We start from the raw sequence: 24,379 nt of genomic DNA, 5'->3' as shown, positions 1-24,379 counted from the left end.
GCGCTTCGATCCTCGCCTCCAATTGCTGCACACACTGGTTATGAATGCAAATCAATGTGGTGGTGGTGGTCAGGTGGTGGTAGGCGCAAATTGGCAGCCATGTTTCCATCAGACAGCTGTGACTACAGATGTAGATTACCACTGTCTGTTTGTGAATGAATAATGGGTCCACTGGGATCCATGTTGACATCCTTAAGGCCCTGAATGCTGTGTGGCTGTTTTGGTTGGCATGACTCCGTATCAGGGGAGGTGCCTTTGGATTGGTAGACCGGGGTGCCGCCCCCCTCCTCCCCCACCTTTTTATGAAGGAAGGCATTTGACTGTTCCTCGAGGTATCCTGTCAGACCAATGTCAAAGCTTTGTCAAACTCCTCCCCAGTGACGGTTGGACTCTGCCAGAGCTTGTCATCACTTTTATGCGCAGTATTTCTCGGCGCAGTTCTCAGGGGCTATCCACCAAAAAAAAAAAATCTGTGTGAAAAAAAATTCCGTGTGGACAGGACCTCAATTTACCAGTCGATCTACTTTCCTACCCTCACCTACTGTATGTTCTTGGGGTAGTGACCACATTGGGAGGTTTTCTCCGGGTACTCCGGTTTCCTCCCACATTCCAAAAACATGCTAAACATGCTAGGTTAATTAGCGACTCCAAATTGTCCATAGGTATGAATGTGAGTGTGAATGGTTGTTTGTCTATATGTGCGCTGTGATTAGCTGGCCACCAGTCCAGGGTGTAGTACTTTTCTCGCCCGAAGTCAGCTGGGATAGGCTCCAGTAAAAGCCATATATGCCATAACACTAACTCTTTTTAACTAATACTTTCTCACACAAATATATATGCCTATTCTTGTTGGGGTTTTTGTTATAGCATTACTGAGCAAACACTCACTGAGACGAGGCCCAAAACATTAAACAATTGCACCCTCTAGTGGTAGCAGTAGGGATTGCATTGGTTAAATACCTTTCAATACTCTGTTGTAGCCAGTTTGCTCACATATTACCATATCCCAGGTTAAACTGATACTATTTACATGTACTGTACTGTATTCATTCTGATTAAGCACCAAATATTAAGACATTCTGTTTGCTTTGAATTATTTGGATGGAATATTGTACTGCAATTTAACTTTGCATGTCCCTGTTGCAACCATCACGAATGTCAGAGGACAACTATACTACAGAGCTGTAATCAAAGAGCCTAGGTCTCCCTCTGGTGGACACAGGGTAGTACTGCACCTATAAGACGACCGGCGCCAATGAACCCCATTCATTTCCAACGAACACACCTACGTGCTATATTTCTGGAACTGAAGGTTCTAATACATTGAAGTCCGGTTCAACCCCACACGATTCCATGTCTTAGTGCCATCTCATCACTTACTGTTCTGGAGATACAGCTGTTTTCCACGGTTATGCCCACTTCCACAGGAAATACCTGTTCAAACTTCAGCAGTATATACATTCTAAGAGTTACCTATGCAGCATCTTTGTTAAGTAATTAGTGTAGTACTTTTCATTACTAGGCGTATTGGAGTGTGACATGGTTGGGAAAAAAAATAAGTTTATTGTGTTTTGCTATTTTTGTGTGTGATTTGTATAAAATGATATGTAGTACATGTCGTCACGATTCACATTAGTACACAAAAGGGTCTTTCATATACCGTACTACCGCTTCTGTCACTGAAGAATATCAGCCAGCTTCTCGTGATAATACTCATAGTTGTCCTTGCAGTCTTCCCACAGGTTAAGAGGTTGGTCCTCATTCTCCACAAATGTATCCCAGGTGTAGGAGAAGTCCAGAGGCTTCATCATCCTCAGCTTACATCCGGCTTTCTGCAAAGCCTTCAGCCCGGCCTGGATTTCTGCTTCTTCCCACTCAAACAGCCGAGCAGCAAAGATACTCATTTTGATGTTTTTCTTGGCGTTCAACTCGTCGGATATCTTTGCAGCACAAGCGGAACAGGGACTAGATGACACATACCTGGAAGAAAGAGACTAATTAATGATGGAAATAATACATTTGATTCATAGTGATTGTCATAATAAGCCATTTCTTAAGTTTGGGACTCCAGCAAAAAACAACGAGAGCCATTATGAATAAATGGCAAAAACGTGAAACAGTCATGAATCTTCTCAGGAGTGACCGGCCAACCATCCAAGGGGTCACAAGTCGCTGTTGATGGACTACACTGATGGGTATGTCATCCAAAATACATACAATGCATTGACTACAGTACAATCAAGGTCGATGATGCAATCAATGTACCAGGTGATTGTGTATTTCAGCGAAGGGCTGTAGTCCGACAGGCACTGTGTGAAGAAGGCCTCCTCGGCATGAGGTCCGGTGTGCTCATCCTCCAGACAGCCTCTCAGCAGTCCGTCATCGGTGTTCCCTTTATCCACTAGGTAACACAAGTACGTCTTATTGCGGCCCGACGAGTATTCCACATTCTTGAACTGGAACTTGAATGCAAAAGGATCGATCCGATCCCTGTTGAAAACACAGCAAATGATAACATGATAACAGTTAGTGTGTTTAATTAATTCAAATTAATTATATATATATGTATATTTAAATTTAATGCACTGAATATATTCATAGTCAGAACATCCAAACCCTGTTTATGATTTTATAAATACGTTATTTTTACTATTATGATAGCCCTGTAGACATGAAAAAACACCCCTATTCACCTTCAGACCCCATTCATATTATTTAGTGTTCATACCACATTGCGCAACAATAGGGACATAAAAGATGGCCGCCACTCATAGCATATAGCAAGGTACCGAGCAAACTACTTAGCCTTCTATTTATTTGTTCGAAATTTAAGGACAATGTAAAAAGGCAAAACCACTTCCACACGCAGTGGGAGGAGAGTTTTTTTTAATCATGTTATGGCAGACTCAGTCCAGTGTTGAGGTAATGTAATGTAAGGTAATGTGTCACCAATGGAGCATAACATTACTGATTACTGACACCTAGTGACCAAAGTACTACATATGACTTTCATTCATTTTCTACCGCTTATCCTCACGAGGGTCGTAGGGGTTGCTGGAGCCTATCCCAGCTGCTGTCTTCGGGCGAGAGGCAGGGTACACCCTGAACTGGTGGCCAGCCAATCACAGGGCACATATAGACAAACAACCATTCATACTCACATTCATACCTATGGACAATTTGGAGTGGCTAATTAACCTAGCATGTTTTTGGAATGTGGGAGGAAACCGGAGTACCCGGAGAAAACCCACGCATGCACGGGGAGAACATGCAAACTCCACACAGAGATGGCCGAGAATTGAACTCCGGTCTCCTAGCTGTGAGGTCTGCACGCTAACCATGGTGTTGTTTAGTATTAGATATTTATATATCACAACAGCAAAAAATATTTGGTTCAGAACGTAATGCTTGTAAAAAACTACTGTTTTTTAGTCGGGAGCTGATATTTTCCTGAAACTTACATGTTCTAACTGCTGATTATTAAAGTACGGAAACAATTTTTTTCTCTGATGAATGACAGGAGTCTAATCTTTCTTTTGATGGGTTACATTTTTCATTCATTCATTTTCTACCGCTTTTTCCTCACGAGGGTCGCGGGGGGTGCTGGAGCCTATCCCAGCTGTCTTCGGGCGAGAGGCGGGGTACACCCTGAACTGGTGGCCAGCCAATCACAGGGCACATATAGACAAACAACCATTCACACTCACATTCATACCTATGGACAATTTGGAGTCGCCAATTAACCTAACATGTTTTTGGAATGTGGGAGGAAACCGGAGTACCTGGAAAAAAACCCTGCAAAATATGCCACAAAAATATTTCGATTGGTGCGACATTTGGGGGCCAGGATATCAGTTTTGCATATAATAATATTTGATATAGCCCCCCCTCCGGCACCCCTTTGGGTACACTGGCTTAGCCCCCTGATCAGCTTGCTAAGCTCCACTGCAGTAAACTTAGTGTATGGATGCCATGAGTGGCAGGATGCCCCACAGTATGATACACCGACATATATATCTGCAGCTGTTTTGTTATATGTTAAAGCAAACATGAAGGATATTGAGGTGGGTGTCAGGTTGAAACCTGCAGTCGGGGTGGGGGTAGCCTGGCACTGCAGGCAAACTAATTTTACTCTCTGCGGCTCAGACTCTAGAGTTGCAAGACATTATTATTAGATGAAGATGGAAAGATGGAGCCATTATACTGGAAACTAAATCAACATGAGATTTAGGGGGACTGATTTTGCCATGAGTGGTTAGCGAGGTTAGGAGACCCGAGTTCAATTCCACCCTCGGCCATCTCTGTGTGGAGTTTGCATGTTTTCTCCGGGTACTGCGGTTTCCTCCCACATTCCAAAAACATGCTAGGTTAATTAGCGACTCCAAATTGTCCATAGGTATGAATGTGAGTGTGAATGGTTGTTTGCCTATATGTGCTCTGTGATTGGCTGGCCACCAGTCCAGGGTGTACCCCGCCTCTCGGATAGGCTCCAGCACCCTTGCAAAGTGGTAGAAAATGAATAAAGAAGAATGAAGAACTGATTTTGCCCCAACCAATAGTGGCCATTACTTTAAAAAAATATATTTTAAAGTCTAGCACCAAACCAGATGTGAGAATTAATTGGCTAGGTGGCTCATATTATATATTATAAATCATATATGTCATATTTTATGGTGACATTTATGGCAGAGAGCTAAAACAACACAATGTGAAAAATCCTAAGCATGCATTGGTTTACTTGAATATTTAGTATATTTTATTGCTTCTTAGTACCCCGAAAAAACAAAAACCTTTGAGCAAAGGTTGAAGGATCCAAAGACTCTGAGACCGTTTTAGATATGTCTATGTGGTAGATATGTGGTAGATATCCAGTAACTGTAATCTCCATGTCTGGAAATGTCATTAAGGAAGCTGCTTTTTCCCAGGTACATTTAAAGTACACGCTCTTGTTTCTCTCCAAAGTCTACTTGGAAACTGTTTGGCCCACAAGAATCAGGTTTGCTGTTACGAAAACCCAAAGCTTTTCAACTACTTTTGGTATTTAGTAGCGTTCTACCTTTATTTTGAAACAACCGCTTTGTAAACAAACATCACCAGCCAAAACAAATAGCTTTAGCATCCGCTGATGTGGACCTACCCTGCGGCTATCTCAAATGGAGGAAGTTCCATCGGCTCAAGCTGGAGATCTTCATCTTGGGCATCGGCGGTTGCATTATTGGCAGACGATGGCACCTCTCCATTGTCCTGAGCGTGTTCTCCTTCATTCTTCACTTTCGTTCCATCTTTGGTCTTTTCTTTAGCTTCTTTCTCTTGTCTGTCCTTTCTTCTCTGAGTGTGACTTCTGTCGGCCATGGTGTCAGAATTTGTGTTTCGGGTGGATTCGGTACAGGAAGGAAGGTCGCTTGGTTGTTAAATGCAGAGCGAGGAGAGAGCAAGCGACACTGTGAGGGGGCGAGCTGTGGAATGGTGGAGAGCCCCGAAGAAGAATATAGACACAGAGATAGGGAGGAATGAGAGACGCGGGTTGGGGGGGTCGCACGGCCAGCAAATAAAAATAATATTTGTAACTTGTTACAGAATGACCTCTTGGATAACCTTTCCACTTATCATGAATGACACGTCATAAATGAATGAACTTACTACTCTTTCACTTTATTCCACTTTCAAATAGTTCAAATATAGTTGACTTCTAAAAAAAAAGTTGACGTACCAAAAGGGGATTTATAGTAATATTCAAATACGCAGACTCTAAACAATACTTTAAATTAGCAGCTTCTGTCTAAAAATAACATCATTGCCCTTTAAAGGTCTCCGAGGGTCAAACATTGGTGGATGCACTCAAGCAGCTGCAGCTTTCAGACCAAGTGGGTCTATTAAAAGCCTTTGTGGAGGAGATGAGGGAATCGACCCCTGTGCCTGCACCGCCAATGTGGTCTGTGCATGCGTTGTTGTACAATAATGCGTTGTTGTACAATAGCTGCTCTGCAATAGCAGAACCATATGTACCTTAGCAGTGTTGGTCACGTTGGTAAAGTTACTTAGTTAGTAATGTAACTGAGTTACTGACTGAGTTACTCCACTACAAAAGTAACTTAACTGTACCTTAGTCATTGTTGCTGAGAGCATATAGTAGTATGTCAAAGCCCATATTTAATATTTTATATGTAAAGTGTCCATATTTGTGTTCCTCTAAGGCAGGGGTCTCAAACTCAATTTACCTGGGGACCACTGGAGCTCGGGTCTGGGTGAGACTGGGCCGCATCAGGTTTTCCAAAAAAAAAAAAAAAACACATTTATTTAAAAAAAAATGTTTAAAAACTTCGCTTTGGTTCCAATTTTCTACAAGAAAAGCTCTGATAAAACATTCCACTGTTCTCAAATATGTTAATTTTTATTTTTCTTCACAAAATAAGATGAAAAATAAATAAACAAATCAAGAATAAAGAAAATCAATCAATCAGTAATAAATAAACAAAGCCCTGTAGACATGACAAAAACACGACTATAGTCACATTTATACTTTTTTTATTTACAACCTATTGCGCAACTGCAGGGTCTTGAGACACATGCTAACTCACCAACTAGAGCGCTAGTGACCTAAACGGTAGCCTTCAAGTTATTTCCTTTAAACTTAAATAGCCAAAACTTACCACTTCCACACGGATAGGGAGGATAACTATTAACAGTTATTTAACCTTTAACATGAACATGAATCAAACGTAATAATTTTTTTCTGGGTACATGATACCATATAGCATCCATATCAAACTTGCGTGTGCCGCACTAACATTAAACTTTCATATCAAGGCGGGGGCCTCAAACTAGTGTCCTGCGGGCCACATTTAGCCCGCGGGCCACGTGTTTGAGACCCCTGCTCTAAGGAAAGTGTGTCAGTGGAAGTATTCCTTCCACCGCCCCATCATATCCACAGTTGTGTTCCAACTGTAAACTGTGTACCTGAGCCTGAAGTTAGCTGGGATAGGCTCCAGCTTTCTCTTGACCCCATGAGGACAGACGGTATAAAAAATGGATGGTTAGGTGAATATTTTATACTGAATCACATATGTTTTTTTTAAGTGAACTGAAGTGAGTGTGAATGGTTGTTTGTCTATATGTGCCCTGTGATTGGCTGGCCACCAGTCCAGTGTGTACCCCGCCACTCACCTGAAGACAGCTGGGATAGGCTCCAGAACCCCCGGGACCATCGTGAGGATAAGCGGTAGTAAATGAATCAATCAATGAATGAGCAGTTCTCTTATAGACTGCTATTTTTTCATATTTTTCATATTAAAATAAACATAGATAAAGAAGATAACTTATGTCATATCTTCTAATACACTATAGTCGCAGTATATTGCGGCTGCGCACACTCCCGGCGCTTTCCGTCTCTGACTTCCTGGTGCTCACGCGCACGCACCATCATCAGGTGGCCATTGTGCTTCACGGCTGCTCAAACTGACCCCAGTGCAGCCAAGGTCCGGTACCGCGGTTACCTCCAAGCCCCGCCTCTTCCTCCTCCAGCTCTCAGCATCTCCAATCACCATCACCCCTCCCCCAAATCGCTCCAGCGACTGATTGACAGATAAAACACAGGAAACTGCTACGGGAAAGCGACGATACGCGACAACATTGTAGTTTCCTGTCGAGTCGTTTGCTCCCCTTCAACAAGTCATATTTTGCGTCTCCATTGGGATTTCACTCCCTCTCTCCTTTTCTCTTTCTTTTATCTGAAGCTGACGCGTCTTCCCCCGAAGGTAGTTGAGTTGTAGCCTTGAGGTGTAGCCTTCGTCCAAGACCCAGCATGTTAGATCCGTCTTCCAGTGAGGAGGAAGGGGATGAGATCCAGGAGGTGGAGCGCAAAGAGGTGGCGGCGCCAAAGAGCCCCAAAGGAGCGCGACCGTTGCCCAGCCGAGCCGGCGACGCTCACAGCGGCGCGGGGGGGCTTCAGCCCCGGGGCCGAGCTAGCCAGGGTGGCCGAGCCTCGAGCCCCAGCCCCTCGGTGGGCAGCGACAAGGAGAAAGAGGACCTTGAGAAGATGCAGAGGGAGGAAGAGGAGAGGAAGAAGAGACTCCAGCTGTATGTGTTTGTCATGCGTTGTATCGCGTACCCTTTTAACGCAAAGCAGCCCACTGACATGGCTCGAAGGCAGCAGAAGGTAAGATCACAAGCCCCCCCCCCCCTTTTAACTGTGCATCCTTCACATCTTATACAAAGGCATACAACTGTTGCTTCCACAGGTGCACCATATGTTGCACCACCAATGCTAGCTGAACTATAAGCTGCAGGCTGCCAAATGAGATATAAAAATATATATATATTTCCAGATGAATAAACCTTCATTCATTCATTCATTTTCTACCATTTATCCTCACGGGGGTGCTGGAGCCTATCCCAGCTGTCTTCAGGCGAGAGGCGGGGTACACCCTGGACTGGTGGCCAGCCAATCACAGGGCACATATAGACAAACAACCATTCACACTCACATTCATACCTATGGACAATTTGGAGTCGCCAATTAACCTAGCATGTTTTTGGAATGTGGGAGGAAACCAAGGAAAACGCACGCGTGCGCGGGAAGAACGTGCAAACTCCACTCTGGAATTGAACTCAACTGAACGCGCTAACCACTTGCACGCCGTGCAGCGATTTGATGTTAATTAATTCAAATTTATTTATGCAACATACACTAACTTACTTGGGGACAGTTTATAACAGTATTTAATTTATAAATATAATACGTACAATATAGTCAACTGAGACAGAATGTTAAATACAAAATTCCGAAAAATAATATTAAAGTTGATAAATTGCACGGTGGGCGAGTGGTTAGTGCCCAGGCCACACAGCTAGGAGACCCGGGTTCAATTCCACCCCCAGCCAATCACAGGGCACATATAGGCAAACAACCATTCACACTCACATTCATACCTATGGACAATTTGGAGTCGCCAATTAACCTAGCATGTTTTTGGAATGTGGGAGGAAACCGGAGTACCCGGAGAAAACTCATGCATGCACGAGGAGAAAATGCAAACTCCGAGGGTGGGATTAAACTTGGGTCTCCTAGCGTGCTAACCACTCGACCACAGTGCAGCCCATGAAAAAACCTGTATATATATTCATTCATTCATTCATTCATTTTCATTCTTTTTCCTCACGAGGGTCGGGGGGGGGGTGCTGGAGCCTATCCCAGCTGTCTTCGGGTGAGAGGCGGGGTACACCCTGGACTGGTGGCCAGCCAATCACAGGGCACATATAGACAAACAACCATTCACACTCACATTCATACCTATGGACAATTTGGAGTGGCCAATTAACCTAGCATGTTTTTGGAATGTGGGAGGAAACCGGAGTACCCGGAGAAAACCCACGCATGAACGGGGAGAACATGCAAACTCTGAGGGTGGGATTAAACTTGGGTCTCCTAGCGGCTTTCTTGCCGTAGCGCAAGAAAGTTGTCCTCCCATTCAGTGTGGAAGTGGTACATTTTTGGCTTATTACTTTCACTTTCCTCCCCACTAATTGTCAAAGCTATTCTTAAATTATGAAGAAATATATTGGAGGCCAAAAAGATTGACAGATGAGCACATCCTTTCACATGCCGTAAAGATGCCACCTTTATCCTTTCTGATGTTCGTATTCAGTACTGAAAACAATAAACGAGGAGCTTCCTCCTCCTCCAGCGTGTTTGTTAATTTGTCAGACGTGGGATTGCTTTGATCTGGCTCGGAATCTTGCTGCGTGTGGGCTGGCGACATCACTCGCTAGCATTCAAATCCGCTCTTGCCTCCCTTTTGCACTTCGGTGATAATCACAATCTTTGTTGTTCAATTAGCACATGACTATGAGCTTCTCCGCGCTTCCATTGGGCATTTTTAAAAAATCAATAAACTTTGTTGGTAGCATCACTGTTATGCAGACATTGCTCAAGGGGTCTTGTAAGAATCAGCATAATGTACCAATAAAGTCTGAGCATGTTTAATCTTCTCATATCTGATGAGACACAGCAAATAAGGCAATAAGCGGAGGGCGGGTTGGGAAGTTTTCTTTTGTGATGTGTCGACTCGGCTCACCTTTTTCTCGCCTTGGTTTGGGGGGGGGGTCAGTTTTTCACTTCAGAATAAAGCAAACACAAAACCCACATTGAATTATGCTGTCAGAAAGACATGTAAACAAACAACAAAGGTGTCCTGTGTTTATGTTGCATTCGGACACGGTAGGAAACAGCATTTATGTTCCAGGAGACAGAGGAAGGCAAGTAAAAGCAGAGCTGCAGAGGTTCCACTGTACTACAAACAAAACAAATCGTCTTTAGTGTCGGAGTATAAACGTTAACAAGCATCCTTTGTGAACGATCAGTTAAAAAACAAACGGTTTATGGCTTTTCATACTGGTTATACAAGACTGGTTATTCATTCATTCATTTTCTACCATGAGGGTTGTAGGGGGTTCTGGAGCCTATCCCAGCTGTCTTCAGACGGGAGGCGGGGTACACCCTGGACTGGTCGCCAGCCAATCACAGGGCACATATAGACAAACAACCATTCACACTCACATTCATACCTATGGACAATTTGGAGTCGCTAATTAACCTAGCATGTTTTTGGAATGTGGGAGGAAACCGGAGTACCCGGAGAAAACCCACGCATGCACAGGGAGAACATGCAAACTCCACACAGAGATGGCCGAGGGTGGAATTGAACTCCTAGCTGTGAGGTCTGCGTGCTAACCACTCGAACACCGTGCAACCAAGACTGGTTATATTATTACTAATTATATTATATTACATCCCAAAAATCTCATAATTCATGCCAACATCCATATCACCCAACCCGAAAAAAAAAATACCCGGTGGGATGGATTAGGATGTTCGGTGGCCCTGATGTGGCCCACGGGCCGTAGTTTAACACTCCTGTGATTGTGCTCAGTCTGTGATTTACTCGCCCGCTTGACTTTAGTCAGCTGTGATAGCCTCCAGTTTTTCTACACTGGATAATATAAGTAAATAAAGTAGTCACCATATTTTTCTTATGGCTGCATTTATTTTTTATTTTATTTGATGTTTTTTTTTTGCATGGACACTGTTGATAACTGCTCCATCCCTTTATTCCATCCACTACCTCATTAGTGTGACTTCCTGGAATCTCAGAATCAATTTGAGGTGGTCAGGCAACCTGCCAGGAAAAGGAAATGGCATCGCTTGCTCTTTGTTTCAGAACATTCTTTCAATGCCAAAACATTTTGTCATTTGTTTGGTTTACGATTAAAAATGTTTTTTAATTAGTGAACACCCAGGCAGTCACTGTATTGCAATTGTCTAAATATGTATGAATAAGCATGCATTATAGTCTCACCAAGTTGCAGGCTAAATAGGCAGAAGGTAATGATAACACAGTGATAATTGCACATTTAGTTTACAGCAGGGTTCTCAAACATGCGGCCTGCGGGCCATATGTATGAAAGTTTAATGTTAGTGCGGCCCGCGCAAGTTTGATATGGATGCTGTATGGTATCATGTACCCAGAAAAAATTATTACGTTTGATTAATGTTCATGTTCAAGGTTAAATAACTGTTAATAGTTATCCTCCCTATCCGTGTGGAAGTGGTAAGTTTTTGGCTATTTAAGTTTAAAGGAAATAATGTGAAGGCTACCGTTTAGGTCGCTAGCTCTCTAGTTTGCGAGTTAGCATGTGTCTCAAGACCCTGCAGTTGCGCGATATGTTGTAAATAAAAAAAGTATAAATGTGACTATAGTCGTGTTTTGTCATTTTAATCTGAAAAAAAATTGGTCTACCCGCCAACTATATGTGGTTTCTTAACTTTTTATTATTTGCCGTTTTATTATTATTATTATTATATTTATTTATTACTGATTGATTTTCTTTATTCTTGATTTTTTAAATTTATTTTTCATCTTATTTTGTGTAGAAAAATAAAAATGAAGATATTTGAGAACAGTGGAATGTCTTACCAGAGCTTTTATTGTAGAAAATCAGAACCAAAGCACTGAAAAAGTTTGTATATTTTTCTGTTTTTAATAAATGCGTTGTTGTTTTTTGGAAAACCTGATGCGGCCCAGCTTTGCCCAGACCCTAGCTCCAGTGGCCCCCAGGTAAATTGAGTTTGAGACCCCTGGTTTACAGTGAATACCATACATACTAAGTGAAATGGTCAGATGAATCATCCTTCACCATATTCTCCACAAATGGGCATGTGTATTGAACTGGAGAGCCCTGGAACGACCCCTTGTCTCGAGGTCACAACAGAGCCGCCGTACATCTTGCATCACATGACGGAACGATTAGACTCCCCTCAGAGTGGTCGACTGTCATCGACTGTCACCGTTACAATGAACGTACTTTCATAATAGAAACCAATAGAGACTTTTTGCACGGCCTCTTGAAGCACTTCCTGCAATCAAGCGCTTCCTGTCACTCTCAATGAGACTCCTGCACCCGTCAATGCTGTCAATCGATTGGGTGGATTATTTTGGCCCACTCCTGATGAGCAAACTGCTCAGTTTCAGTTCTACAGATGTTCAGTTGGATTTGAATCACGGCTCTTAGATGGCGGCTTCGCAATAGCCCGATGTTTGGCTCGTAGCTATTCTAATTCTATTTGTCCCGTTGGGGGACCCATGCCTTGCCAATGAGACTGAGGCTACCTGGTTAGCTCGCTAGCTTGCAAGCTGGAGTCCCTGCAGCAAGAGAGTTGTGCAATGTGGTGTGAAGAATGAATAATAGGAGTGTGAAGATGGCTAGAGGCATGTCTATAAATAATGTTAAAAACCATATTTAGTTTTATTTATTTATTTTTTCTTTTTTTTGTGTCGCGTCCAGTCATTGGGGCAGATAGTATTGTCATAATAAGTCATAATAGTCTAGTTAATGATGGCTCAGGGTCACAATGGAGATGATATCACTGAAGTGAAACAGTCAAACTTACCATATTATCAAAAACCATATTAATAAAGTCATAAACCGGTGCAATAACTATAAAAATATCCAATTTATTAACATTGAATCCTACATTGTTGACATTCATTTATCACAACCACTCTAAACAAGGGACGACCGTATATTGCAGTGTCTACTACAGTACATTACACTCTTCTGCACTCTATGTGTACGCTATACTAGCCCCGCCTTCACCCACCGAGACAAAGAGACTATATGACTGACCAAAGAAAACTGTGTTTTTTTATTATGTGATTTATTATTTGATTTATTATAAGGTCTGCACGGCGGTCTAGTGGTTACCAGCTAGGAGACCTGAGTTCAATTCCACCCTCGGCCATCCCTGCATGTTTTCTCCGGGTACTCCGGTTTCCTCCCACATTCCAAAAACATGCTAGGTTAATTGGTGACTCCGAATTGTCCATAGGTATGAAAGTGAGTGTGAATGGTTGTTTGACTATATGTGCCCTGTGATTGGCTGGCCCCGCCTCTCGGCCGAAGACAGCTGGGATAGGCTCCAGCACCCCCCGCGACCCTTGTGAGGATAAGCGGTAGAAAGTGAATGAATGAATGAATTTATTTAATGCCACCCCTCGTGCCCACGAGAAATTTGTCACGTTTGTGCCCCTTTTCTGTGCGTTCTTAATAGAGAAAAACGGAACCTACCAATGCACGGTATGGGGCATCCATACCTAAAGGTCAGATTTCCAGTGTCTGCCTTTCTTCTTTCTACTTCTCAGTATTTGTTTAAATGTGAGCTGTCGTGTTGTAGTGCTGCTTTATTGTAAGACGTAGACCTCGTGTAGCCCCGTGCAGAGCAGACGACAGGTCAACTTGTCACCCGATGCAGCACCACTTGCCTTTGAGCAGAGGCCGTACTGAAGTGTTCATGGTTTTTGGTTTGGGAAAAGCTTAATGGACTTTGTGGAGAACATCAATGCAGAATTGCTGTGTATTCGTCCAGGTCTGTGTCAGTACATACGTGTTTTGTTTTGATGGTTGTTTGGTTTTGTCCTGCAGAAGAGAGGTTTGTATGCTGGTATCAGGTCTACGGAGATGTGGAGATGTGGTCTGACATGCCTCAGGTGCTGCTACAACCTTTATGCCCCCGATGTGTTGCAGTAGACATGATCATCGATCATCCAATGCTAACGTACCACGAGGGACCCAGGCCGCTACAGTCGAGTATTCTGCATTTTACTGCTCGATATTCTCGGTCAAGAGAGCAGCGTGTGTTGGCAATGTTTGTAGTCTGTGCCAGAAGTTTCTGAATATACATAATATGCCGCTTTTGTTTTTTGCCTGTGGCTTCAGTCCTGTCTGCCGGGAACAACAAACAGCGTTCGGAATGTTTTGATCCAGCCAGGTCTCGGAAATAAAGGTCACACGGCTGTTCACGGTGTCTTAAAAAGCCTTGAAATATCGAAAATATGATTTGGAAAGGTCTTGAAAATGCATTATTAGTTTTATTTAAAACAAAAGCATAAAGTTCAGTCTTGATGATAAATGTTTTGATTGCTAAAAGCGTCGGAGGACCTCAGAGAAAAGAGGGAAATTTGCTGTACGTAGTCTAAAGCAGGGGTCTCAAACTTGCGGCCCGCGGGCCAAATGCGGCCCGTGAGACGCTAGTTTGAGGCCCCCACCTTGATACCAAAGTTTAATGTTGAAATTACAACTTAAAGCTGTGTGCACACCGGACACAATTAACATGATTTTGCCCCGCCCATACTGTTACCCTACTGTTGGATTAGCAATGAAGCTAAAGGCTTATGACACTGGGTACAAATAAATGCAGGAAATGATTTGGAATAAAATGGAAAATACGCATCAAGATAAAGCATCTCATCAAAGATGTTGTTAAAGTTGCTGCTCCCAGATGGAACTGAGTACGATGCTAACATGCTAATTGGGTAAAATTATTAAGTTTCATTAATGTTAATGTTAATACTGTACATTTGAATCTGAAAAAAATAATTTCTCTACCAACTGTATGTGGTTTCTTACGTTTTTCTTATTTGCTTATTATTTTACTTATTTATTACTGATTGAGTGATTGATTGTCTTTATTCTTAATTTGTTTATTTATTTATTTTATCTTATTTTGTGTATAGGAAAATAAAAATTAAGATATTTGAGAACAGTGGAATGTTTTATCAGATATTTTTGTGTGGAAAACCGGAACCAAAGTACTGAAAAAGTGTAGGATATAGCAGAAGCCAAAGCAGTTTTTTTATTGATTTTTTTCCAGTTTTTAATAAATGCGTTTTGGGTTTTTTTTTAAAACCGGCTTCACCCAGAACCTAGCTTCGGTGGCCCCCAGGTAAATTGAGTTTGAGACCCCTGGTCTAAAGGAAGGAAAGCCTTGCTTGCTGACACCCAAAAAAATAGCGCATTAAAAAACAAACAAACATACATTGTAGCTTCCGCTTCTGCTTGTGTAATATTAGTTATTTTTATTAGATTAAATATAAATTCACACCTCTCCCCAACTGTGGTTTTAATCTGCCAACCGTTATAAACAATTCTTAATTGGACAAGGACCGTGCGTATTTATAGTCTCTTGAGTTTGCTTTTGTTTTTTTATTTGTGTCGCTTTTCTTTTCTAATCAGGCCTGAGGGTATTCGTATTCCGAGGTGAGATCCTTCACGCAAGAACACAATCAGACCATCTGTCTGCTTGTTTTCTGCACAACGGTCGTGGATATATCCCGAATCCACTCACCTCCCTTTGTTTAAGCGCTTTACACCTCGACTTCATACGACTCTCATCATTTCAGTTTTCACGGTCGACTACAATACCGAGACGCGCCCCCGGACTCCCTAGAAACAATTCAACTTGATAAATGTCAAACTGACATCGAACGAATAACTGTCCTTAAAAAATCCCACCGACTATGGTCTCTGACTTCCATCTGGGTGAGTGTCTGCATAATCGACGATGACAGCATGTAATCTGCTAATGATGATAGCCTCGCCAGTTGGCCTGCCAATGTTCAAGCGCACGCAACCACGCATGAACCCAACCACATGCTTGAGTGTGCGACGGTCCTCTCGCACGTTCGCTTCTTACAAGGCAGTAAAGTGTGGTATAATTACCGGAATATGAGGGGTGACTCATCAGACCAATCACATCCACCGATGCTCCAATATGCTGATCGTCAACCGCTGTGGACGGGCCGCAGCAGCAGAGACTAGGCACTCTTAATAAAAGGGAGGATTACGTTAGGAAGGGTATTTGCTGTAAATGTATATATATATATATATATATATGCATATATATGATACTTGAACTGTATCTGTCCACAAATATAGATGGACGGAATTTCATAGATTTACACAAGTTGTCCTTTTGAGCTAACTGCAGATTCCAAGATCATTAGATGTGCTACCTCTGCCAAGGTCTAGAATAGGGGTGGGCAAACTACGGCCCGGGGGCCACATCCGGCCCGCCAAGTGTTTGAATACGGCCCGCCCGGATATTTCATCGAAACTCAACATACAACCTGGCGTCATGGCCAACCTTTTGATGGTTTAAGTAGCTGTTTCGTCAATGTGGTTATTTGATGTGGTCTAGGGATCGACCGATATGGTTTTTTTTTTGGGCCGATGACGATTTTTTTCCATCACCCTTCACCGATGGCCGATTTTGCTTGGGCTGATATTTGTGGCTGATACTGCTTTAGCTGTCTCAATTTACGTATATGAAAAAATGACAATGATAACAAATATTACAGGTCTCCAAATATTACACCTCCTCCATGTCCACCTGGAAGACACCTGGAAGGCGTTCCCAGGCCAGCTGTGAGACATAATCCCTCCAGCGTGTCCGAGGTCGTCCCAGCTGGGCATGCCCAGAACACCTCACCAGGGAGGTGTCCAGGAATAGCCTGTTACTCATGTTTAATTACAACCACAAGGACGCTTCATCCGAAAGGCAAAGCTCCCTAATTACCCTTTGATCTACGTTCATAGTCTCTTGAGTTTTGGGTAGAGACCATGCGTCCAAGCTCTCCCTTACAGACAGCCAGATAAGGTGGCATCTGGTCAGACTGCCTCCCGGACCGGTAGGAGACCTCGAAAAGTCCCAGGACATATTGGCGAGACTCTGTCTCTCAAATGGCCTGGGAATGTTTCGAGATCCGCCGGGAGAAGCTGGACAAATCAGCCAGGGAGAAGTCTAAGCAGAAGAAGATGGATGGAATCAACAAATTTTCCTTCAGGAGTGTAGCCAGCCTGACAAAAAAGTGCGGTCGTGTATTTATAATTCCTATCACGCCCAGCTTCAATTATTCCATAACATTTTCTGACAAGAAAATGATCACTATTAGAGAAAATATCAGCAATCTCCTTCTGTCAGTTGGCTTAGCTCATCCCTCCTGTCCGGTTTCTGTCCAAGTATGATGATGGTATGTTTGACTTGCCGAGTCCGCTGATAGCCTGCCAATAATAAGTGGACGTTGGAATACAGTGTCTGCGTCAAATTAGAAAACAGTCAGCGGGAGACAACAAATTTGATGTGCGGTTCATATGTGATTGTTTCTTTCAGGTGGGGCGCTAAAGTCATTTGTTGACTATTGTGGTTTTGTAAATGGAGGCCTGTTGTGCGCGTCTGCCTCACATCCAGTTGTTTCTGGGTTGGAATTACATCTCGGACATCTGTTTCTCCCTGCTTGTTTTATCCATTGTTTATTAAGGTTAGTTGGTTCCAGCTCTGAGGACGATAGGGGAGATTCAGTATTAATAAATGCAATATTTTTGTTGTTAGAACATATAGAAAACCTGTTTATAACTTTATAAATATGTTTTTTTTTTTACATTATCAGAGCCCGTTGGCATGAAGTAACACCCCTATAGTTACTGATGTTGGAAACATAGTAGTTATACTCTGTTACTCTTTGTTTACATCACATTGCGGGATCTGGCCCCTAGGATAGAAAGCTTCCGAGTTAATTAGTTATCCTCTCCCATTTACTTATTCCAAACTTAGGACAAAGTAAGAACCAAAATGGTACCACTTCCACATGGAATGAGAGGAGGATCATGCATCTCACTCCTCAGTGTGACATTACTGACACCTGGTGGCCAAAGTCATTTTTGAAAGACCGTGATGAAGTAAAGGACGACTGTACCCACAGTCCAACATCAAGTTAAGTTAATTGAAGACTTGATTAACCGGTCCAGGTCCTCTCACCCAAAGTGGCGGCGAACCTGTGAACCCGAACAAAAACTTTAGGATTTTTCCGTGTTGAAATTTGAATTGGGATCATTTGGGCGGCTGCCACGTTGTCATATGAAATCCTCATTTGCGGACGGCAGCTATTTTCCCGATGAGCGCTCTCTCAATCCTTGCTCGGTCTGTAATCTGGCATTATGCAACCATTTGATGTCACCACCAGCTCACAGAGAGTGGAAGCTTAACTAATGAATCACATTCTACTGGATAAATCCGTGCTGCACATTCAGTATCAATAAATCAGTGACATGAAAAAAAACAACAACAATATTAACATAAAATTCATAGTGCCTTCAAATGTCATTCATAATCATCTAACATGCCCGATTCTGGGTTTGAATGAGTTAAACACTTAGAACAGTTCATGTGCAGTCGAGAAGTAGTAGCAAGTGTCAACATTGTGATTTTTACGATGGCTTCCTGTACAAATAAATAAAAAATACAAGATAGAGTCTCCATCTTTAATGGCAGGAAATTGAATTATCTTCTGCATGAGTTGGCTAACCACAGGAGCACGCTATGCTCATCAGGTAATCAGATCGAGCATTTTTTTTAAACCAATCTGAATGAATTAATGGAAGAGTCTCAACGGTTTTGTCAGTCCATATTATGAAGGAATATTATTACTCTGTTTCAGATTTTTCTAGAAAAATTGCATAGACATCAATTTGACATTTGGGCCAAACACTTATGTTGTTGTGTTTGGACATGACTCCAGCTCTTCATAATTCATAACAACTTACCATGACTGTTTGTTCCTGTTGTATTCCTCTCAGCGCCATCTCACGCATTAATTGTTCCAAGTGACAATCATGCGGCTGTAGGAAATTCTCACTTCACATTAACAGTAACTTAATAAACCATAACTTAATAACCCTGCAGATAACAACACTGAGACCAAGCATGTCCGGTCCTCAGTAACCGCTCCTGCAAGGGGACCTTTAGGTCATCATTTAATATTGTTTCTCATACGGAAATGCTTGAAATGCACTTTGTATCCTGAGATCACTGAAGTCTATTAAATCAAAATCTCAGGGATTTATGGGCTGGCTCAACATACGCGATGCTCATAACAGCACCAGCGTGAATAATTGCATCAAGGCAAAAGACTGTATGCAGTTTCCTGCTGACCTGTTTAATATACACTTTATTGAAGTACTTGACACAAAATAAACAATTTAGCTACAGGCATGTAAAAATATTGGACAGTTTAGATTATAGTTTGATGATATTTATAAATGAAATTTGTCGGCCACAACCCACGCCATTCACTTGCACAATGCTAACCTTGCTGCTAACCATGCTAACACTAGCTGATGTCACACCTTTCACTTCCATGGCCCCGCCTCTTTAAGGCGCACACAGCAAGTCACACACATAACAGTACATATCACATCTTCTGAATTCTTTATATTTGTATTTTCACAAAGTTCCACAAAGTGGAATTTAATGTTAAAAAAATGAAGGAATATTTTTATATTTAGAGCAGAGAACACCCATTTATGACCTTCTGAAGGTTTTACCATTATTAGAGCCCTCTAGACATGAAATAGCACCCCTATATTCACCTTCACACTCATAAATATAGTAGACAAATCCTATGCATAGGCTACGGGATCTCGGCAGCAATACGAGCCGCTTGAAACATAGCATGCTAATCAGCTACGTAACTAGTCTCTTATTTATGCATGCTACACAAAGTAAGAAACCAAAAATGTACCACTTCCACACTGAATGGGAGGAGAAATTTTCTTTCATTTTTTTTAAAAACACAGCGACACCCCCCCCCCAAAAAAAATTTTTTTATATTCTTTATATTTGTATTTTCACAAAGTTCTGCAAAGTGGAATTTAAATTATTTTTTTTTAATTTAATTTAAAAATGAATGAATATTTTTATATTTAGAGCAGAGAACACCCATTTATGACCTTCTGAAGGTTTTACCATTATTAGAGCCCTCTAGACATGAAATAGCACCCCTATATTCACCTTCACACTCATAAATATAGTAGACAAATCCTATGCATAGGCTACGGGATCTCGGCAGCAATACGAGCCGCTTGAAACATAGCATGCTAATCAGCTACGTAACTAGTCTCTTATTTATGCATGCTACACAAAGTAAGAAACCAAAAATGTACCACTTCCACACTGAATGGGAGGAGAAATTTTCTTTCATTTTTTTTAAAAACACAGCGACACCCCCCCCCCCAAAACAATTTTTTTATATTCTTTATATTTGTATTTTCACAAAGTTCCGCAAAGTGGAATTTAAATTATTTTTTTTTTAATTTAATTTAAAAATGAATGAATATTTTTATATTTAGAGCAGAGAACACCCATTTATGACCTTTTTTTACCATTATTAGAGCCCTCTAGACATCAAATAGCACCCCTATATTCACCTTCACACTCGTAAAACCCAATATAGTAGACAAATCCTATGCATAGGCTACGGGATCTCGGCAGCAATACAAGCCGCTTGAAACATAGCATGCTACTCAGCTAACTAGCCTCTTATTTATGCACGCTACACAAAGTAAGAAACCATAAATGTACCACTTCCACACTGAATGGGAGGAGAAATTTTCTTTCATTTTTTTTTTTAAACACAGCGACACCCCCCCCCCCCCAAAAAAAACATTATTAAACACATAGATATGTAATCTTTGTTTGGATGATATTTATATATGAAATTTGTCGGCCACGCCATTCACTCGCACTTGCCACACTGCTAACCTTGCTGCTAACCATGCTAACACTCTAGCTAGCTGATGTCACACCTTTCACTTCCCAGTCCTCGCCTCTTTAAGGCGCACACAGCAAGTCACAGACATAACGGTACATATCACGTCTTCTGAATTCTTTATATTTGTATTTTCACAAAGTTTCGCAAAGTGGAATTTTAATTAAATATTTTTAATTTAATTTAAAAATGAATGAATATTTTTATATTTAGAGCAGAGAACACCCATTTATGACCTTCTAAAGGTTTTACCATTAGTAGAGCCCTCTAGACATGAAATAACACCCCTATAGTCACCTTTACAACCCAATATAACCCAATAAAACCCAATATAGTAGACAAATCCTATGCATAGGCTACGGGATCTCGGCAGCAATACGAGCCCCTTGAAACATAGCATGCTACTCAGTTAACTAGCCTCTTATTTATGCACACTACACAAAGTAAGAAACCATAAATGTACCACTTCCACACTGAATGGGAGGACAAATTTTCTTTCATTTTTTTTTTAAAAAACACAGCGATGTCAGAACTGTGGAAATGTCTTATCTGAAACCGTGAATTAATTAGTGGATTTTATTTTCAATGTGCGTGCTGGACACAGGCAGGAAAACGACGTTTGTGTTGGACGCATTCCTCCATAAATGTGATAGTAAAACACAAAGGTACAGTTTCTCTACTGTACGTACTTCCATCTGACCTCCAATTTAGCAGTATCCGTGTGGATCAAGGGTAGAAGACAGATGGTTCTGCTTTAGCTCATCTAACTGTAGGAACTTTGACCCCCATTAAGGAAGCTTTAATCTCATACTGCTTCCTCAGGAGCAGTGGCCATGGTAACGGTTACCAGGGCTGCGGACAGCAACTGGCCATTGTGTGGAATCTCCAAGCAGGAAGAGAAGAGAAACACATTGGTCTGTTGTCGGTGGAACAATACTTTCTCGGCTGAAGGACCTGACTCAGTAGAACACAAACACATATTCATACTTAACTCCTAGTCAAACAGTGATTGGACTATGAATGACGTACACCGATGCTCTTGTTGTCTAAGGATGGATCATCGAGGGACATCAGGGGACTTTGGAAAATTTTGATCCTCACCAATTTTGTCTAACAATGACTCTACAAATTTTGGAGTACACCAAAGAGTGTTCCGTAGTTCTGCTTTCAAGGGAAACTGGCTGGAAAAAGTTTACCGTCATAAATGCTTTTGGTTATGTACCTTCCCCTTCATCAATGTCCAAGGAGGCGTCTGTCTGGGAGTTTCCTCATCTCTTCTCTCTGGAGTTGTAGTGGTTCCACTCCGAGTTTCGCTCAGATGACAGTGCTTCTCAACTGATGTCTAAGGAAGAGCCCAGTTATCCTTCGGAGAAATTTGGTCGCTTGTTATGTGTCCTTTTGGCCACTACCCAAACAATCTGAGGTACTTAGCCTTCTCCACTTGGGGCAGAATCCCAGAGATGGCACTCCACTGTTTTCCATGGACTCGGACTCGAGGTGCGGATTCTCATACCAGCTGCTTCACAGTTGGGTGTGAACCTATCCGTTGAGAGCTGAAAGTCATGCACCGATGAAGCCAGCACGATCACATCCAAGAACCAATCCTGTAGCCACCAAACTCAGAACCCCTTAATGAAACTCCAAGTCCATAAAAGTAATGAACAGAATCAATGGCAAAGGGCAGTGAAGTCCAACCCTCACTGGAAATGGGTCCGACTTAATGTGGACCAAGTTCTGGCATTGTCATTTTTTCATGTAAATTGAGACAGCAAAAGTTCATACAGAGAACAAACCACCTGAATTAGTACAGTAACCCATATTCCCAGAGTTCTCCCCAGAGAATTCCTCGGGAAACACAGTCCAACGCTTTCTCCAAGTCCACTATGGACTGGTTGGGCACATTCGCAAGGACTCTCAAGAGTTGAACTGGTGCATCTGGCTCGCCAGAACCCCCAATTAGATTCAGGAGTTAATTTAGGTATAATCAGGTATAAAGTTCCACCAATGCATCTCACATCGCAGTCTTGGAACAGAACTGGATTCACACTAACATGCAATCTAATTTCAGAATGTTTTTTCAATGAGCTGCATCAGAAACCAACTTTCACTCAAGGACTCACACTGCCTTGACGGCCGACGCTTCCACCTAGCTCTCCCCGTTTGTCATTTTTATCGTCATTAGGGCCTAAACACACAAATGAATACCCCTTTGTCGTCTTTCTGTGTTTACACCAGATCAGTAAGCAGCAACTGCAGACGGTCAAGGAGCGTTTCCAGTCGTTCCTCAGTGGAGAAACCCAGATCGTAGCTGACGAGGCTTTCATCAACGCAGTCCAGAGCTACTACGAGGTGAGTAAAGTACCAACTCCAATGGAGACAATCTTCTCGGAATTGATCGAGCCAAAAGCAATTTGTGATATTTAATGATTTTCATTTGAGTACAAATCTAATAGCATGGCGTTATACGACAGCGAACGCTGAGAGGCGGTTTGAGAACGAGAGACTGATCCAGACATCGGGGAGGACGGAAATAGCGTGACAGTAATGGATATGGGCAGCAGGAGTTAATCATAGTCATCATGACTGTTGACTGTGTATTTTTTCACTTTACCTCCTCAAGCAAAACAATACAGCACTTAAGAACAATTAGCAATACTTTCTCAGTGGTACTTCATTGCACCCTAAGAAAGTGCATTATAATAATAATGCACAATAATGATTACTCTACAGCAGGGGTCTCAAACTCTGGAGCTAGGGTCTGGGCGAGGCGGGGCCGCATCAGGTTTTCCAAAAAAAACCCCAAAAAACGCATTTATTAAAAACAGAAAAATGAATAAACTTTGCTTTTGTTCCGATTTTCTACAAGAAAAGCTCTGATAAAACATTCCACAAAATAAGATGAAAAATAAATAAACAAATCAAGAATAAAGAAAATCAATTTATCAGTAATAAATAAATATAATAATAATAATAAAACACCAAATAATAAAAACTTAAGAAACCACATATAGTTGGTGGGTAGACAAATTATTTTTTTCAGATGAAAATGAACAAAGCATTATTAGAGCCCTGTAGACATGACAAAACACGACTATAGTCACATTTATTATCTTTTTATTTACAACATATTGCGCAACTGCAGGGTCTTGAGACACATGCTAACTCGCAAACTAGAGAGCTAGCCACCTAAACGGTAGCCTTCACGTTATTTCCTTTCAACTTAAATAGCCAAAAACTTACCACTTCCACACGGATAGGGAGGATAACTATTAACAGTTATTTAACCTTTAACATGAACATTAATCAAACGTAATAATTTTTTCTGGGTACATGATACCATATAGCATCCATATCAAACTTGCGCGGGCCGCACTAACATTAAACTTTCATATCAAGGCGGGGGCCTCAAACTAGTGTCCTGCGGCTACATTTGGCCCGCGGGC

General features: G+C 41.9%; 2 protein-coding genes across 11 annotated transcripts in view; one reads left to right on the top strand and one right to left on the bottom strand.

Moving 5' to 3' along the window:
* Positions 1-1,540: 1,540 nt before the first annotated feature.
* apobec2a (apolipoprotein B mRNA editing enzyme, catalytic polypeptide-like 2a) lies at positions 1,541-5,443 on the bottom strand. Its single transcript, XM_058081585.1, has 3 exons — positions 5,138-5,443; positions 2,266-2,490; positions 1,541-1,980 (listed from the first exon to the last, which is right to left on the bottom strand). Exons 1-3 carry the CDS (start codon positions 5,350-5,352, stop codon positions 1,677-1,679), a joined length of 744 nt encoding a protein of 247 aa, XP_057937568.1. The 5' UTR covers positions 5,353-5,443; the 3' UTR covers positions 1,541-1,676.
* A 2,115-nt stretch (positions 5,444-7,558) lies between these two features.
* Positions 7,559-24,379, top strand: part of cadpsa (Ca2+-dependent activator protein for secretion a) — a 95,320-nt gene continuing 78,499 nt past the window's right edge. For all 10 annotated transcript variants that reach the window (XM_058065746.1, XM_058065765.1, XM_058065755.1 and 7 more), the window contains exons 1-2: positions 7,559-8,155; positions 23,172-23,285. In XM_058065746.1, the coding sequence (XP_057921729.1) occupies positions 7,802-8,155; positions 23,172-23,285 (468 nt within the window). In that variant the 5' untranslated portion in view covers positions 7,559-7,801. The remainder of the gene's footprint in view (positions 8,156-23,171; positions 23,286-24,379) is intronic.

This window comes from Doryrhamphus excisus, chromosome 1, assembly GCF_030265055.1.
Source record: "Doryrhamphus excisus isolate RoL2022-K1 chromosome 1, RoL_Dexc_1.0, whole genome shotgun sequence".
NCBI classification, from domain to species: domain Eukaryota; kingdom Metazoa; phylum Chordata; class Actinopteri; order Syngnathiformes; family Syngnathidae; genus Doryrhamphus; species Doryrhamphus excisus.
This window is presented reverse-complemented; position numbering and strand designations above follow the sequence as displayed.